The following is a 16,940-nucleotide window of genomic DNA, read 5'->3' on the forward strand; positions in this document are numbered from 1 at the left end:
ACACCCTCAGATAACATTGTCTCCCCAAAGTCCACTTGTACTCTTACCAGCAGGTAAGTTTCATCCTTTTTGTAAGGAAGGCATACACAGCCATTTCTTGAATGATTTTACAACTGAGTATATGTGTCTCTGCATGGCCGTGTCTGTGAAGTGGGGAAAGACAGCGTGTAAAAACTTGCTGCAATGTTGAGAACAGATGAACACGCTTGCTCAAAGAGACTGTAAAGTAGCATGGGAATGGCAACACAATTCTCAAAACAAAAGGCGATGGTACCGATTCCCAGGAAAATCCTGTAAAGATGAATTCACATTTTCAGGGGGACACCCCTCCAAGCCTGCTATCCTCTGTGGCTGAGAGCTTTCCTAAGCAAAAAAATACTTCTTTGTATTGAAAGAATACAAGGCTGGTAGAACTTCTTCTCCATGTAGTTGTTCACTTGCCTTTTGAACTTGTGTAAACTTTGTCTACAAAGTCTTTAACATAATTCCTCATTCCTCTGGGAATCTGAGTACAATGAGGAGCAGTGCACTGAATGAAAGCTAGAAGTCCTCTTTCTCACTGAGCTACTGCTGCTTTTCTGAGAGTAAATGATTTAATTTTTCCTTTCTTCACTTTCCTCATCACTAAGACAGATGTAAATACAGTGTCCTTCATTAATGCAGATTGATGAAAGGTGATGTGAAAGTGCATTAAATCTTTATTATTACAAGAAGGTTCTACAAGAGCTCATGACAGCTGAGTGGAATAAAGGAGTAATTTGGACTGCAAAGCTGTGAAGCACCTGGCAAGTGAATTTCTTATTGTCCAGGTTTGAATTCTAGGCTGCTAAAATCTGTCACCATGCATCCCCACTAAGGACTACAGGAAGAAAAGTTGAAGTTGGGTGGAAAGCCAGTGTTATTTTAAGTATCTGTAGAACTGTTAATAGAAATGCTTAATATGTCTTTGCCTCATTTAAACAACTCTATTTATGAACCTGATTACACAGGAATCAGTAAAACCCACCCTGTGAAATGCTGCAAATCAGCCCTTTGCTTTGAATTAGTGAATATCTCAGTTCTGTCACTGCATTTAATGAAACAAGGGTTAGCAGGGATTCATTCCAGAGCCAGATGTGGCTGTTCTTCTCATGGAAATTCCTTCCCCAAACTCACTGAGGAACTCGAGGCAGAAGGATTTGCTCTTCCATGGAACACTGCCTTGTCTGCAACATGGGAAAAAATAACCTTTCTTGCTTCAAAACCACATGAAAAGAGGTGGTTTTCTACACTTCCACATTGCCATGTGGAAATGAAATACCTGTTCAGATGCGTCTGTTTCCTTTTTCATCTGATACTCCCATCTGGGTGTCCAAGCCTCAGTGATTAATAGACTGTGAAGAGCTGTCTCTGAATAGCTACAGGCAGTTTGAAAGCTTATGAGGAAGAATTAGCAACCAAGGCAACTGTGGTGTTTACTACAGGCCTCCCAAACAAGGGGAGCCTACTGATGAAGCCTTCTTACTGCAGCTGCAGGAGGCATTGCCACCATTCTAATCCTGCTGAGGGACTTCAGCCACCCCAACATCTGCTGGAAAAGTAGCATGGTAAGCTGTAGACAGACCACTCCTGTAGTGCATTGAGGGTAAATTCTTAAGCCAGGTAATAGCCCTGCCAGGGGAATGCAATACTGGACCTGATGGTCTCTAATGCAACTGCGCTGCTCAGAGGCGCAAGATTGGAAGCAGCACAGTGATCATCCACTGGTGGAGTTTGAAGTCCTGAGAGACATGCGAAGAGTACAGTCAGGACCCTGAATTTTAGGAAAGTAAAATTCCAGCTGTTCAGGGAGTTGGCCAATGGGAGCCCCTGAGGAACCTGCTGCTGAATTGCAGGGTCAGACTTTAAAACTTTCTTTCAGTACTTACCTCATTTTATTTCTTTGGTAAAATGATGAGCTTTCAGTGGAAAAGTGCTTTAGACTACAACTCATCTTAAGCTACTTACAAATTCTGGGTGCCAAAGCACCTAAAAAGCCTCCAGACAACTATGGCTGACCACAAGAACACAACACTGAAAGAGGAGAACTTAACCATGCTTCTAGACAAAACCTTTTTTTAATTCAAGTACAGTAAATATTCTAGAAAATTTCTGAATGTACAGCAATAGACACAGGAGAAACAAACAGGCAGAGAAAGCCATTCTGGAAGGTGCCCACGCAAAGCAATGATGCCTAGTCTATCTGTTTTTAAAACCTTAACTGGTATGTGGTAAGATTCAGGAAGAAGCTACACAATATAAAGGATCTCCAATCACACATTTAGTTACTACAGCTACATTACATTTCAAGTGTATGTCTCATTAGACAACGCTAATTGGATGCACCTTTGTAGTGCACCCTGCATTAACTTTGTATCCCCAGAATTAACATGAAAACATGCAGTAAGCCCCAAGTCAGTCCTGGCATCTGCAGTCAAATACTTTGAATTCCACTCCAATAAGAACAGATTTCTGAGTATTACTGCCTGCCCTGGTAACATGCTCAGCAAAAGGCCAGTAACCATGCTATGTTGCTGAAAGCAGAGTTCTCCCAGTAACCTGAAAGCACAGCCAGTTATGAACAGCAGTGAACCGGTACACTTTGTTATGTACGACAGAAGCAACAGAAGTAATGATCAAGTGCCACATGGCAGATTCGCTGTAATGTGTTAAAATACAACCCGAATACTCAAATTTTTAAGCTTTTTTTAAGACTAATGCTCCCCACTCCCACATGCAAACAAAACAACCAGACCACATTCATATATTAATTTTTATTTTCCCATACAATATTCACAGGGTCTGCTTTTTGTCTTAAACTAAACTTCTTTTTTTTTACCTCCAAACTGACAAAATGACATTACAGGACATGAAAAGAAGTTCTGTAAACATAAAACATCCAAGGAATAGCTGAAACCCAGGGCCTTTAGCAATTAAGAAATAGTTATATCCCCTTTAACGCAGGCTGCTTACTTGTGCATCACACCATTAACCAAACTATTATTTTTATATATTAAAAAGGTGCAGCTTTAAACGTCACAATGCATTTCTCCACCTGCTGCATGTTAGCATGTGTTTTACTATATCCTATTCAGTCACTTATTTTAAAAACTATATACAGCTATGTTTAAACATGTATTTGTGCCATGTTTTTAGTAACACAAAAATAAAGGCATTTTTACGCTATTGCTGCATATTTTGCAGCAGGATACAAGAGGATTGGTTCAGATACCTAACTAACTTCAATGCAAAAGTCAAGTCCACTAAGCTTCTGCAGGGGGAGTAATTTTGAGCTGAACAGTCCCACTTCACACATTCAAACATTATGAAAGAATAAAGACGTGTACATGATGTCCAACCATTATCTGTTATACCCCCATTTACCAATTTTGACAGAACACAGAGTAAATCAGTGGAAAAAAACCCAACGTTTCAATCTTAGAACAAATAATTTTGTTGTGATTAAAGCTACACAAGTGATACTCAAACTCCAGTAGGTAACAGGGGACACTATCAAAATCAAATCATATTTTCAGCCACACTTGCACCCAAATTGTACCACTTGCTTTATTATTGTGTGCAATGCAACACAAGAAGTACTGAATATCAGCTGCTGAAACACAAGAATAAAGCATATAGGTACAACCAAGAATAGTGCTTGCAGGCACAGATTTGTATCGTGAGAAGAAAGCACTGATTTTTTAGTTTTTTGATCTTTGTAAGCCTAACTATTTCTGGGAAGCTTGCATCTCAAAATGAGACTGCAGTATTCAGAATTCAGTACAGGACAGGCAGACATTACATACAATCCTGCATTTTACATACACTAAGCTTTTTAATACCCCTGTGGCCTTTTAAATACTTTTTGAACTGTTTGAGTTTTTTCTGACTTCCAAAAGAGCAGTCATTCAGTTCACAACAGAGAGTAGGTGCCCTTTTGTTTAATTTTTTTCAGCCATCACAAGATATTAAACTCAAGTCATCTTAGATCAATTCTTCAGACTGCTCAAGTGTCACCTGTACATGTAATTCCGCATTTTTGCTAGAAACAATACAGGCAATTGATAAGGGTTTAGCATCCTTTCTTGGGTTGCTGGAAACTTGTTTAAGAAGCATCTTTTGGTTTACCCAGTAATGTATGACAATTTTTTTCCCCTTCATTTAGTTTGTGTGCACTTAAGAGTTGGTTGGTTCTACTTAATCCTCCAGAGCCATTTGAAGGAGTTTAGCCTTGTTATGACCAGCTCAATTCAAGCTACTTGTATGTACATACATCTATGACCTTCCACATCCAAATAAAACAAGACTCTACAGTACATAAGCTAATAAAGACATGAGCAGTGGAAACAAGGCAACTATAACTACGAAAAAGATAACCTGAAGTATTTAAAAGAGTGCCAGCTAGATATACAAGGCCATCATGTAAAAGTGCACCACACACAGGAAAGTAAAATTTACAGCACTTGTGCAATGCAGTATCAATATCAAATTGGCCTTTTAATAGGAAAACAATTTAGTAAAAAGCTTTATATGTGCCTAATACATAACATAACCTTGTCCAGTGCTGGTGCTGTGCTGCTTAACAAACCAAGCTACATATGGTATTAAAATCCAAAAAGCAGCAGCAGCATGTATGAGTACAGAAACTGCACAGTTTCAGTGACAAAAGATTCCCTATTTTACTGCATGTTTTTAAATAAACTTGAAGATTTGGATTTTTGAATACAGGAAGTGGATTTCCTGAGTAGCCTCAGTTTATAATCTAGTAAAACAATTTAAAAAACTTGTTCTAATATAAAAGAATGCATGTTTAAGCAAACATACTGAAGTACAGAATTTAGCAAGTTTTGAAGATGGAGTTAGCAGGCTGATGGAAAATTTGCACCATGATGTAATGTCAAGCTTGCAACAAATTTACAAATAAGCAAGGGGTACCATTGGATTATTTTTTCTAACAGCACATCAAACCAGTGCACTACAGTTCATCACATTTGCTTTTGAGTAATCCAATACAATCAGCCTGAAGATTAAAATAAAAGTTTCATGTATGTTGTCTCTCAGATCAGATACCAGACTGTTGGGCTACTTTAAAGAGTTATACTCCCAGATGGCTCATCTTATTGGTAAAATCAATCTCAGTAAAAGTGAGGGTGGTCACTGCCAAGTATTTAATACAGGAATCAGAACACACATAAGTTGCAGAAAATATTTCAAATCCTGTCCCCCTTTCATTATCTTTTTGGGTCTCTTTTGTGATTTTTAAGGGATGAGGAGTAGACTCACTTAAATGTTGCATACATTCACATCCTTTGTACCTATAATTAACTGCAGAACTGTTAACTTCAACAGGTAAGTAGCACACAATGACACGAAGCATTACCACTACCAGTTATGATCCAACACGGGTTGTCGTGGTTCTTTTATCTGAGAAGAAGCTTTTGAGGAGAAATACCTGCCCAATACTAACGACAAGAAGAATGATTGCTTCCCCTATTGACCAGTAGGCCACCCTCGTGTTTAAATCCTCAGCTCTGCTGCGGCCCTGCGCTTCCCTCAAGCGGAAGTGAGTCTGATAATCGATGACAGACTTCAAAGCTTCATGAATTGAAACACATGCAGACTCCATCTAGAGAAACAAACAACACATCACTGGATTACGAAGCTTCCTAGTGCTCTTTCTGTGAAGTTTTTTTGTTTGTTCTCTAAAATTAGGATTCATGTAACTTTGCAAGCTAGGGATTAACTCAGTCCATTGTCAAACTGAAATACTGTAAATGCAGTAAAATTTAACTTGCATTGACCAAATTCTATACTCAGGAATGCGACAGACTTAAATACAGAAGTGTGCGTAACTGTGGATCTAATGAAAAGCAATGAGCAATAGGCTCTTAGAACTACACAAACCTTATATTCATGTATATTTGGGCTCAAAATGAACATTAGAAACACTTCTGAAATGTCAGTGATCCCCCAGTTAATTCCACACCTACCAGGAAAGCTAGCAGTTGGTTTTAACATTCAGATGCATAGTGTATATTAAATGTTTCTCTGTTTCATTACATTCTTCATTGCATAGTTGTAATTCTCAGTTGAGTTATATGACACACCAAGATCTATGTTACTGAATTCAAAATGTTTTGGCAAGAGACCCTCCTTAGTCATGTACACAAAAAGTGGTTAAAGAAAGGACAGTTCTGTTCCTTTCAGTTATGCTTCACATAATCATACACAAATACTTAGGAATTTAACCAACTTGTTATTTTTCATAAAAAAGTATTACCAGTTTTCCAAGCCCTAGATCGTTTTTCACATGCAATTCTACTTTCAGTTTATCTTCAATAACTGAAAGTCAGTAATTCTCATTGTGTTTTGATCACCAAGAGATTAACCAACAGATCTTCAAAATACTTAATTTCTAGTCACAATTATTTTTTGTGTCTTACGGCTAAAAACTAGTATTTCCTGAAGAAACATCACAAACTATTATAAAAGGAAATGTTTAACACCCTGATAGGACCACTTTCAGTTGCTTGTATCTGTGTCTAAACATCTTTTCATCTTGATGATTTTCAAGACAGGTGTCTGAACAAGTCTAAGATAGTCAATACATACTGTCTTATAAATAACAAATATATACAAGCCAGCTAAATATGGCTGATTTTAATTTGCTGTATCTTGATTTTAAAAATGTTATTTACATGAGAGGTCAGCCTAAGTCCTCCCCCCCGAAACACTCTACTACTTTAAATGTAAAAACAATTCTCAATTTTTTTACAAAGTTTGGAAATCTCTAAAACCCCGATGCACTGATATTTGTGAAATCTAAATTCAAGAAGCACATAACCATGGCAACAAATGGAAGCTACCTTAAAAAAGAAAAGAAACTGGCCTAGAATTTAACTTTCTACCCTAATTTTTCGTAAGCACTTGGTGATTCCTTCTCAGCTCTCATGGAACAAATGAGACTTATGTGTTCCATAAATCTTAACTTCAGAATGAAAGCTTATTTGTAGTCATTCATACTACTTTAGAAGCTCTAATTCACTGATTTTCAAAAGCAATATAGGTATCTAATGCAGTTGAACTTGAAAAAAAACCCAAACCTAACAGCTAACAGCTCCACCGAACAGCTGCAGTCAAACACAACAGTGTTTTACCTGGGTAAGTGCAGTTACTCTGTTCTCACTAGGAAAAAGTGGTGGATCTTCTCCAACCTGGAAATCAAAGTACACAGTTTTGTGTGTGAAAGTAGAGAATTCATTGCTGAAGCAGAATTTGTATGTTCCATTTCTGGATGCAGTAAACGTGAAGCTATCATATTGTTTCTTCATCTCTTTGTATAATACAATGCCATCAGGATCTTCCAACCGACAGTCAACATCATAATGACCTCCAGTGATCACCTGGAAACAAAACCCAAAAATTGTCTTTTTAACAAAGTGGACATTTATATGTTTCTTTGAAATATGATTTGTCAAGTGGCACTGCAAAATTTTGTGCCTTACATGTTTTAAAATATAATGCATTAATTTGAAAATCTTTCAAAGCAAGTCTGAAAAATTATTTTCTTACGTAAGACACAGAACATAATTCAAAACACTGTAGGTTCAGCATATGTAACGTCAGCTCTAGTTCCAAACCATTTACAAAGCATAACTTTAATTACTTTGTTATAAATAATTGTACAATAGCAAAAGCTACAGCAGATGTAACTTGATGGGGCAGTAAAGATATCACTGTAACAAACAGACTGCTTGTTGTATCCACAAGTCCTGAATGGAATTGGTTCAGCCAGCTGAGATTACTAATGTGGAATAAAACTGCTCCTTTCCTTATGGTCGTGAATGTAACTGCCCTACTATTAGCTCAGGCTGCTTTAGGATACAGGAATGGTGTTCAACTGGTAGAACAGGTATTTCAACCTGCCAGTCCTCCTGTGCTGGTGAATGGAGCAATATTCTGCTGCCTCCCTCCTGCCCAGATAGCCATAGCAGTTCTTCCCAAAACAGCACATAAGACATACAAGTGACTCCAAACTTCACATGATTGTCTCAAGGTTTTTTCAGGCTTTGATTCTTGTTGGTCTACAGCATGTTGCTCTGTAGGCTACCTATCCCACCTCTACAGAAAGACTAATCAGTAGCTTAGGTATTCATAACTTGGCATCCTGATGACTCTTGGGGTAGCAGTTTTACACTTAATCCTTGATCCAAAACTTCTCAAGCTAAAGCACGCTGAAGAACAAAGAGACTTACAGTTAAAGGTATGTCCCTTTTTTATGTGTGCAGAAATCACTGAAATATGTTACTGTCTGAGTATCTGCACTTCAGTTCACATAGCATTATTTAAACTCACAGTTTATTTAGGTATCAAGTTATTAAAATTATAACATTAACAGTACAACTGAAATAACAAGAGATCTCAGCAGTAGCTGCTCTGCAAACAGTAAGTTTTAAAAGCACTCAGCTGGCAAGCAGTGTCTTCATAGTCATTCCAAAAATGTGCTTTGAATTCAAAACAGGATACAAAGAGAGAGGAAAAAAAAAAAGATGTCTAGATCTCCAGATGTCTCTTCCTGAATGTCTGCATCTGGCTTTTCATACAGAAATGCTTACCTGGTTGGAAGGAGAAGCAAAAAATTAGATTTTCTACAATGAAAAAATGGATAATTTTTGAAGCCTGATCTCAAGTTTGACAGGGGCGTGCTTTCTACCAATCATGAAAATCACTCATGTTTGGTTATATCATGCACCCTGAAAGGGCCAGTTTACTTACACATGGTAAAGATTTACCAGAACTTTAAAGTTACCCTAAAATTCCTTCTTAGAGAGGTTGCTTGAGTCTCCCCTCTGCCAAAGGGTGAGCACAGAGCACTTCAGTCTACCAGCAGTTGGTCAAATCCAGACAAGGCTACTCCTGTCCTTATTATGTCTGCTTATGTCTGCAGGCTTATCTGTCCAGCAAACTCCAGTGACATCCACTTAAGAACAAGGGTGAAAGCACTGCACAGAAAAGACTTTATGAAAGTAACAGGCAGGGGCAAGAAACATTTGGGTGGGGAAAATGGTATCTTAGAATATGTAGGCCAGAGTAACAGAGACATATACTTGGCATAAACATTCCCCAAAATATTAAAGGCAAGAGAGCAGCTGGGAAAGAAAAAAACCCACAGGACTTCAACTAGATAAACTGGACCATAAAAAGTACACAGTTCCTTCAAAAGCCCCCAAAGATAACTGTGATTCCCAGCATCAAGAATGATTTCTCTCTTGTGCTGCTGCTGTACTATTCACCAGCTGAAGTGACAGACTGAAAGCTTCCAAACCTGCTGAAAGCTTCCAAACCTGCAAAAGCACCAAAATTGTCAGAGCTCTTTTCCTGATAATTCTCGAGGCTGAACAGTGTGTTCTATTGTGATGGCTCCATGTTCAAACTGTTAAGAGGCTGGAAAAAGTAAGAAAAACTGTCTGGCATCACTTACTATGTGCATGCTAATCAGTCTTCAACAAGATGTTGTTTCACATCACAGAATGGTTTGCGTTTGTAGGGCTGCCCATGTTTTATTGTGTTAAGACTCCTGAATTGCTCTATGCCTGTGACACTTTGCTGTATAACCATTCTACTGTTTGCTATAACACCCCAGTTTGAACCATACTTTGAACTGAGTAAAGCACTAGCTCCTTATGTTTTATCATGCCCACCAGGCAAATGCTTCACAACCCACACATGCTGTGGGGTAGATGGGTACTGGGGTTTCAGAGGGATGGGGGGGGGGGGGAAGAGGTTGGGTTTTTTTTTGTTTTGGCTTTTCAGTCAAAAACATTCTGTGCGTTTCCTCCCCATCTAAAGAGTGAAATTTTGTACACAGCTTTATTGTAGCTTATCTGGAGCTCTCCCAGGCTTTATTTCCTGCCTCAGCTTCCCTTCTCATTTTTGTCTTTTTGGTTTTGCTTCTTTTCTTAGCTAGTCCCCAGACTCATAAAGACAAGGGGCCATGGCTTTAAAATAAGAGAGAGATGTCGATGAGGCATTAGGAAGAAATTCTTCCCTGTGAGGGTGGTGAAGCACTGGCAGAGATTGCCCAGAGAAGCTGTGGCTGCCCCATCCCTGGCAGTGTTCAAGGCCAGGATGGACGGGGATTTGAGCAACCTGGTCTAGTGGAAGGTGTCCCTGCCCGTGGTAGGGGGTTGGAACTGGATGAGCTTTAAGGTCCTTTCCAACCCAAACCATTCTATGGCTCTGTGACTTTGGAGGCACGCTTTTGGGCAGGTAGGTTTAGGTACGCGGCACGCTGGTCACAAGGGACCCCGAAGGTCCGCGTTCAGGGTGCGAGACCGGCAGGTTTTGAGGGCCCGCTCTCTGCTCTCATCCCGCCGCGGTGCACACGGCAACGGGCAGCGTTTGCTGCGCCGGCTTCAGCTGCTGTCCCCGCGCACGCGCTTCTCCCCGCTACAGAGCACCCGAGCACCGCACGAACGAGGAAGCCGAAGAGCCCCGGGCTGGGCCCAGCCCCACCAGCTCGACCGGGGGCGGCGCTTCCCGGGGATGTCGGCCCCGGCCGCCCAGCTACCTGGAACTCGAGGGTGCACTTGGTGCCCTGGGCGATCTCCTCGTAGAAGCACTGCTTGGCGTTGTCGGGCAGCTCGAACGTGATCTCGGAGGCCCACGCCACGCAGGCAGCAAGCGCTAACAGGAACAACAGCGGCAGGCGGGCCCACGGCCCCGAGGCCCGGGAGCCCCACAGCAGCATCATCAGACGCGGGGAGAGGCGAGGCGGGGAGAGGCGAGGGGGGAACGCGGAGCGAGCCGGGACAGAGTGAGGCCCGGCGGCAGGAGGCGCCTGCGGCGTGGCGGAACGGCCGAGCGGGCAGGCGCTGCACCCAGAACCCCTCGCGCTCCGGGACAGTTTCCGGGTGAACCCCCCCTCTCCACCCCGCGGGAGGGGTTGCCGACATGGTGCGCGGGACCGTCGTGGCGCGCCCCCCGCTGGCGGGAGGGTGTCCGTTGGGTGTAAGTAGCCGAGTCTTTAGTCCCGAGAGGCGGGATCAGGAGCTGGAGCAAGGCGAGCACAAGCGAGAGGTACCCGCAGTGCTCTCTGCGCTGGGTTCTGCTTCACAGGTCGTGAAAGATTCGTTGCTCCAGAGATCAAAACTCATCATCGTGCTCGTACTGACTGCGGGAATGTCGGCTTTAAATTCTCCTCCAGTAAATACTCAGTTACCTTTACAAAGCAGAGCAGATTCTAAAGAGGAAACAAAGGTAACTTCCATCCCTGTATTCAGTTTAAGTTCCGTGGTAAATCAGGCAGAGTAGGAGGAAGAAAACTTGGCTCCAGCCTCCTAGGCAGGAGAATGAACATGTCAAGTGGTAGGCCTGGCCTCCCATTTGATTCCCCTGGAAAACTGTCTGACTGCACGTGAAGTGCCGAAAGCAGCACCACACAGGAATGTGGCTTCCTCAGCCTGAGTCGGCTTGGGGAACCTGTGAATTTGATTCACAGCACTGCACAAGGACCCTGGGCACCTGAGGGCTGTAAATTGTACAGAAAAGAGGCACCCAGAACTCATCCATTAAAGGCTCTGCTAGATTTGCAGGTGTGGATTAAAGTGAGAGGGCAGATGCTTTACCAAGTAACCACTCCACATTACCCGCTTACAGTTAACCCTCAGACCTCTGCTGTTTTCATTCAAACACTGGGTTTATTTCAGATAGTAGTTAAGTTCTGGCTAATAGTTGAGGTTGCTCAAAAGCAGATTATAGATCTGTGCCAGAGGAGGCAGCTTCAGAAATTTTGCTTAAACCAGTGACTACAGGCTTGTAGGACTTGTATACCTGTGCAGGGTGTTCCAAATCACCTTCTCCTTCATGTGACAAGAACTGCATTTCAGGAAGATTCACTCCATGATTCTTCATTGCAGCTTAAGTGATCCTGTGCAATTTAAGTTTTTTCCTAGTTTACTCTTTCCAGCTATTTTCTTAAAGCCTCACTAAAAAGGCAAAATTAAGCTTACCTGAGAAATGACAATGGGTTATCTGACACCAAATAACCAGCCAAATAAAATGGAAGGGGAAAGAGGCATTATAAAACCAAGGCAATCCCACAGAACAGGCAAGAAACGTGTCTGATGGCACCTCCAGAATAAGCAAAACACAGAACTTTTCCTGATCTCCAAAATAAGTAATCAAAAGTAGATGTGATCACTTCCTTTTCTTTTGAATCAAGGGCACAGCATATAAAATATCAACTGAATGAAGAAGAAAGAAGGCAAACTGCCTCCAAGGAGTTCTCAAGCCCAAACGTGTTGGCTTTGGTGACTAAAGACCACCAAGTAGCGCAGCCATCATCCCTGACTATGTGGCATCAGCTCCACAATGGTGTGTGCTCGCAGTTCATCTGGGATATATTTCTTAAGGACTTAATTGTTTTGTATATTTAGTGATAATGATTTAAGAACTATTAGCTACCTGAACTGTTTATGAGCAACAGTACTTCTTTTAAAGCTTGAAACTGGCTTGATTTGCTCATTTCCTAAACATGCCAATCATGGTGATGTCCAATTCCACAAATCATATATGAAACCCTGTATTAATTTGTAATACTAAGGATCTGAGTCTTTGTACTTGTTGATTTCATTATCATTTTTCATGAGTTAGCCAGTTAATGATTGGTAATCTTTACAAGGAATAAAAAAATTAGGTTGCTGGTTTTCCAGGTTGCTGGTGCTGCTGTTACTGTTACCAAATTCTTCCCAGTTTCTATTGTTCTGTCTCCATGTGTGACTATCCTGTTTGTGAAATAATAAAATTTCACATCTTGTCTTTGTTGTCTTACTGCACAAATAATATCTAAATGTTAAACCTAAAATAAATGCAATACATATATTTTAGAGGAAGTCATATGAAGAGTTTTTCTTTCCTACTGGACAATCTATTTAATTAGGGTTAAGACTCAGTTTCAGCACAGTTCTTTCTTGAGAAAAAGCCTACATGGATAGCATGCATTGCTTCATCTTGTTACTCAGACTCACCCAACATGGTCAAGCTTCACCATTTCAAGTACCTCAGCTTTGAAAGTCTTTGCTTTAGGCTTGCTTTGACAGATTTTACATAAATAATAGACCTTGATGTCCAGATATTAATTCCTGCTTACTTTTTGTTCCAGTGCTCAGTTTAATAGATTAAAATAAGCCAGTCACATTATAAGACAAATTAATCTCAATTTGCATTGTCCTTCGTACATGAAGAAGCAGCCCTGAACAACTTTGGCACCTGCAGAACACTTGAAGAGCATTCAAGTATACTAACCACTAACTAACAGTTTCATCCCAGTTCAGTGTGATTTGTGCAAAGTCATGCTGTGAAGGAAAAAATCACCAGACCTTAAAACTGCTTGAATTTATCCTTTAAGGTTCAGTGGTTTTCTAACCTCTGTTCTCAAAACAGCAGTGAAGAAGAAATGAGATTATTTGTGTCTAAAAATTCAAGGAACTACTTTCTGTGCTTGTGACAATTGATTACATAAATTCCAAAACACATCCAGACAGGACACCCAAAGTTAACAGTGCATTTAAATAAATGTTTTAGATGAAAAACAAATTTAGCTGCTCCCAAAATAAAGCATTTACTGCATTTCGGCATTTACAAATTCACAGAGGAATAGGTTGAGAGCTGCTGCCAGTACAAGGAGCTGGCCTTCATGGAATCACAAGAAGGGAGATTATTAGAAAAGTTCTGACCTCTGTACTGTCTGTTCATGTTCCCACATGAATTCCTGCAGACACCCAGCTTTTACTGACAAGAAGGATTTGTCCACCTGTATGCATGGAAACGTTGTACTTTGATTTTCAACTTTATTAAAAACTATATTTTTAAGTAAGAATTTGAAATGGATAACCGTTTGTTTCAAAATGTCAGTTCTGTGGGGTCTTTTCCCCTTCACCTTCCCTTCCCTCGCCTCCCCTTCGCTCCCCTCCCTTCCCCTTCCCTTTCCTCTTCCCCCTTCCTCTTCTCCCTTCCCTTTCTCCCTTTCCTTCCCCCTCCCCTTTTCGTTCCCTTTCCCCTTCTCCTTCCTCTTCTCTCTTCCTTCCTTTTCCTTTTCCTTTTCCTTTTCCTTTTCCTTTTCCTTTTCCTTTTCCTTTTCCTTTTCCTTTTCCTTTTCCTTTTCCTTTTCCTTTCCCTTTCCCTTTCCCTTTCCCTCTTTCCTCTTTCCTCTTTTTCCTTCTTTGCTACCTTTTGCTCTTCCTGTGGCACACAAGAGGGAGCTCTTGGTCACAACTTTGCTCTTCCTAGTTTTTGTTCAAAGTATATCCTGGCTTTTCTCCCCTTTTCTTGCTTTCAGATTTGCTCTCTCAATTCAGTGATAAATGGATATTGGAAAGCTAAAAACAAGAAATAAAACAAGTTACAGTCTCAGCCATGCATAATGTAGGTGTAATTCAATGGAATGTATTACAACACCCAAGGCTTATGCATTGGTCAGGCAGTGAAAGCCACGTGTCACTTTAGGCACAAGGACTCCTTATATGTAACATACTGAGATCTCAAGCAGTGAGGCTTACAAGCACCTGTATCCTGAGCAGGGAGCTGCAAAAGCTGTTCCATGAGAAATGAAGAAGGTGCATGGGAAATGACATCTGTGGCAAACATGGCCTGCTCTCAGCAGCGGGCAGGAGTTAATCTCTGATCAACATTCACAGCTCCCAGTCCTCTCCAGGGGCAGGCACAGCATGTAGTGCTGGGGTGAGGCAGGAGCGACTGCCCTTGATAAATTGATTTCTTTAGGACTTAGGGGGGTCAGGATGTATGAAAGGCTGTTTGTTCTCTGGCTGAACGTGGACTTCAGTGGACTGTGTGAAGGGGAGAGACCTGGGGAAGGGCTGAAAAACCTCAGAGGCAGACAATGGAAGGTTGGATGCACTGAAGTAGGTAGGATCCCTGAAATATGCCCTGGACAAATATTAAGTGAAGAATCTGAAGAATCCAGGCATCCTTCCCACAGCACTCCTCCCACTGGCTCACCTTATGTTTGGGTTTGTTTTGTTTGTTTTTTTCTCCCAGTTGTGGCTGAGTTGTGATAACACTCTTAACACCTAATGAAGAAAGACACTTCCATATGTGCACCTTCATCCACTCAGATTTAAGGTACTTACAATATGCTGTGAAACATTTGGGCTGGTTTTGGGTAGGGTGGAGTTAATTCTCCTCACAGTAGCTAGTAGGGGACAATGTCTTGGATTTGTTCGGGAAACTGTTGATAATATGTCTTTGTTACTGCTGAGCAGTGCTTACACAGAGCCAAGGCCTGTTCTGCTCCTCACCCCACCAGCAAGCAGGCTGGGGGTGCACAAGATGTTAGGGGAGACACAGCCAGGACAGCTGACCCCAACTGACCAAAGGGGTATCCCACACCATATGGTGCCATGAGCAGCATATGAAGCTGGGGAAGAAGAGGAATGGTGGGACATTGGGATTGATGGCGTTTGTTTTTCCAAGTAACCATTATGTGTGATGGAGCTGTGCTGTCCTGGAGATGGCTGAACACCTGCCTGCCCATGGGAAGTGGTGAATGAATTCCTTGTTTTGCTTTGCTTGTGTGCACGGCTTTTGCTTTACCCTTTAAACTGCCTTTATCTCAACCCATGAGTTTTCTCACTTACACTCTTCCAGTTCTCTCCCCCATCCTTCTGGGGAGGATGGGGGGAAGTGAGCAAATGGCTGTGTGGGCTTAGTTACTGGCTGGGGTTAAACCATGACAGCAACTAATAAAAATAGCTGACTCTTTACAACTGTATGTAGTCAGTCTAATAAAAGATATAATTCTTTCTCCAGAAACTGTTTCAGTTAAAGCACTTTAAAAAATATTGTGGCTTCATAAGGAATGAACAGGTATTAAAGGGCTAAGAGCACCTTTATGCAAAAATAATTCTTTGTATTTTTCTTTTCTGTTACATACCTAACTGGTTCTTCCCCATTCATAGTAATCCTAGCTGTTCGTGCTCAGTATATGGCTAGGAAGTGGGAAATGAATACGTTGGTCTGTTACCTTCTGTCATGCTGTAACCAGCATGACAGCATGACAGAAGTGTTTAATCATTAATTATAAATTATTATACATTATAAGTGTTTAAGCAGCCGTCAATTGAACAAATAAAGCTTTTAGGATGACTGTCTCTCTAATAAATATGCTACTCTTAATATTTCCTTGAGGGATGCAATACAGAATTTCATGTGAGTGAATAAGTATACCAATCTGGTACACTATGTGACTACCCAAGTGTAGTATGCTTGTTCAAACCTCATCTCTCTTAATCCTGGATAAAAGAACACGAGATACGGAGTATTAAAATATATCAGACAAACATCAGTATCTTGGGTATCTTCAATATTCCAATCCAATGCGAGTTTCTACATTTCATCTTGGATATAGCCAATACAGCAGCAGTGTTATTAGTATCTTGGAAAGAAAAATAATTAGATATGCTTTGAATCAGCTGGGATTTTGTTTTGTGGCTTTTCTCATTTGTTGTGTATGCTCTGTTGCTTTTAAGATGTTTGACGTACCGGTACCTTCAGGCTTGCTTTCAGAAAATGGACATATCTAGAAAAGCAATATATTGTCAAGGTGTTTAAAAATAGGAGTCCAAGCCTGGATATGGCAATTTGTCTCAGGTGAAATCTAGGACAAGATCATCCATTAAATAAATCCAGGAAAAAAAACCCACGTAGTAGTGTCATGTGTAGATAACACAGGAAAGAGAATTAAGTGAATTGCTTGAGGTGGAATGAGAATAGGAAAAGCAGATTAAGGGAAAAATCAAACACCTTAGGTGTGATTGAAAATAAGAGCAGCAGAACCTGCTACCTAGGAGCTCACAGCAATTGTAAAATTGCCTTGCCATTCTGTAGAATAGGATACAGCCACA

The 16,940-nt window shown here is 41.0% G+C and overlaps 1 protein-coding gene across 1 annotated transcript; it reads right to left on the reverse strand.

The window, feature by feature from the left end:
- Positions 1-4,891: 4,891 nt before the first annotated feature.
- TMED7 (transmembrane p24 trafficking protein 7) lies at positions 4,892-10,798 on the reverse strand. The gene is made up of 3 exons (XM_057430839.1): positions 10,589-10,798; positions 7,176-7,421; positions 4,892-5,644 (listed from the first exon to the last, which is right to left on the reverse strand). Exons 1-3 carry the CDS (start codon positions 10,769-10,771, stop codon positions 5,408-5,410), a joined length of 666 nt encoding a protein of 221 aa, XP_057286822.1. The 5' UTR covers positions 10,772-10,798; the 3' UTR covers positions 4,892-5,407.
- Positions 10,799-16,940: the final 6,142 nt, after the last annotated feature.

This window comes from Pezoporus wallicus, unplaced genomic scaffold (genome assembly GCF_028554395.1).
Source record: "Pezoporus wallicus isolate ANWC-B61680 ecotype Strahan unplaced genomic scaffold, APGP_CSIRO_Pwel_v1 contig_7000, whole genome shotgun sequence".
NCBI classification, from domain to species: domain Eukaryota; kingdom Metazoa; phylum Chordata; class Aves; order Psittaciformes; family Psittacidae; genus Pezoporus; species Pezoporus wallicus.

Bases quoted from the DNA above. Each gene is read 5' to 3' on its own strand.
- TMED7 (XM_057430839.1), bottom strand. From the start codon at position 10,771: ATGATGCTGCTGTGGGGCTCCCGGGCCTCGGGGCCGTGGGCCCGCCTG. The intron at 7,422-10,588 runs GTAGCTGGGCGG...TTTTGTTTCCAG, and splicing joins AGTGCACCCTCGAGTTCCAG to GTGATCACTGGAGGTCATTA. The intron at 5,645-7,175 runs GTAAAACACTGT...TTGTTTCTCTAG, and splicing joins GAGTAACTGCACTTACCCAG to ATGGAGTCTGCATGTGTTTC.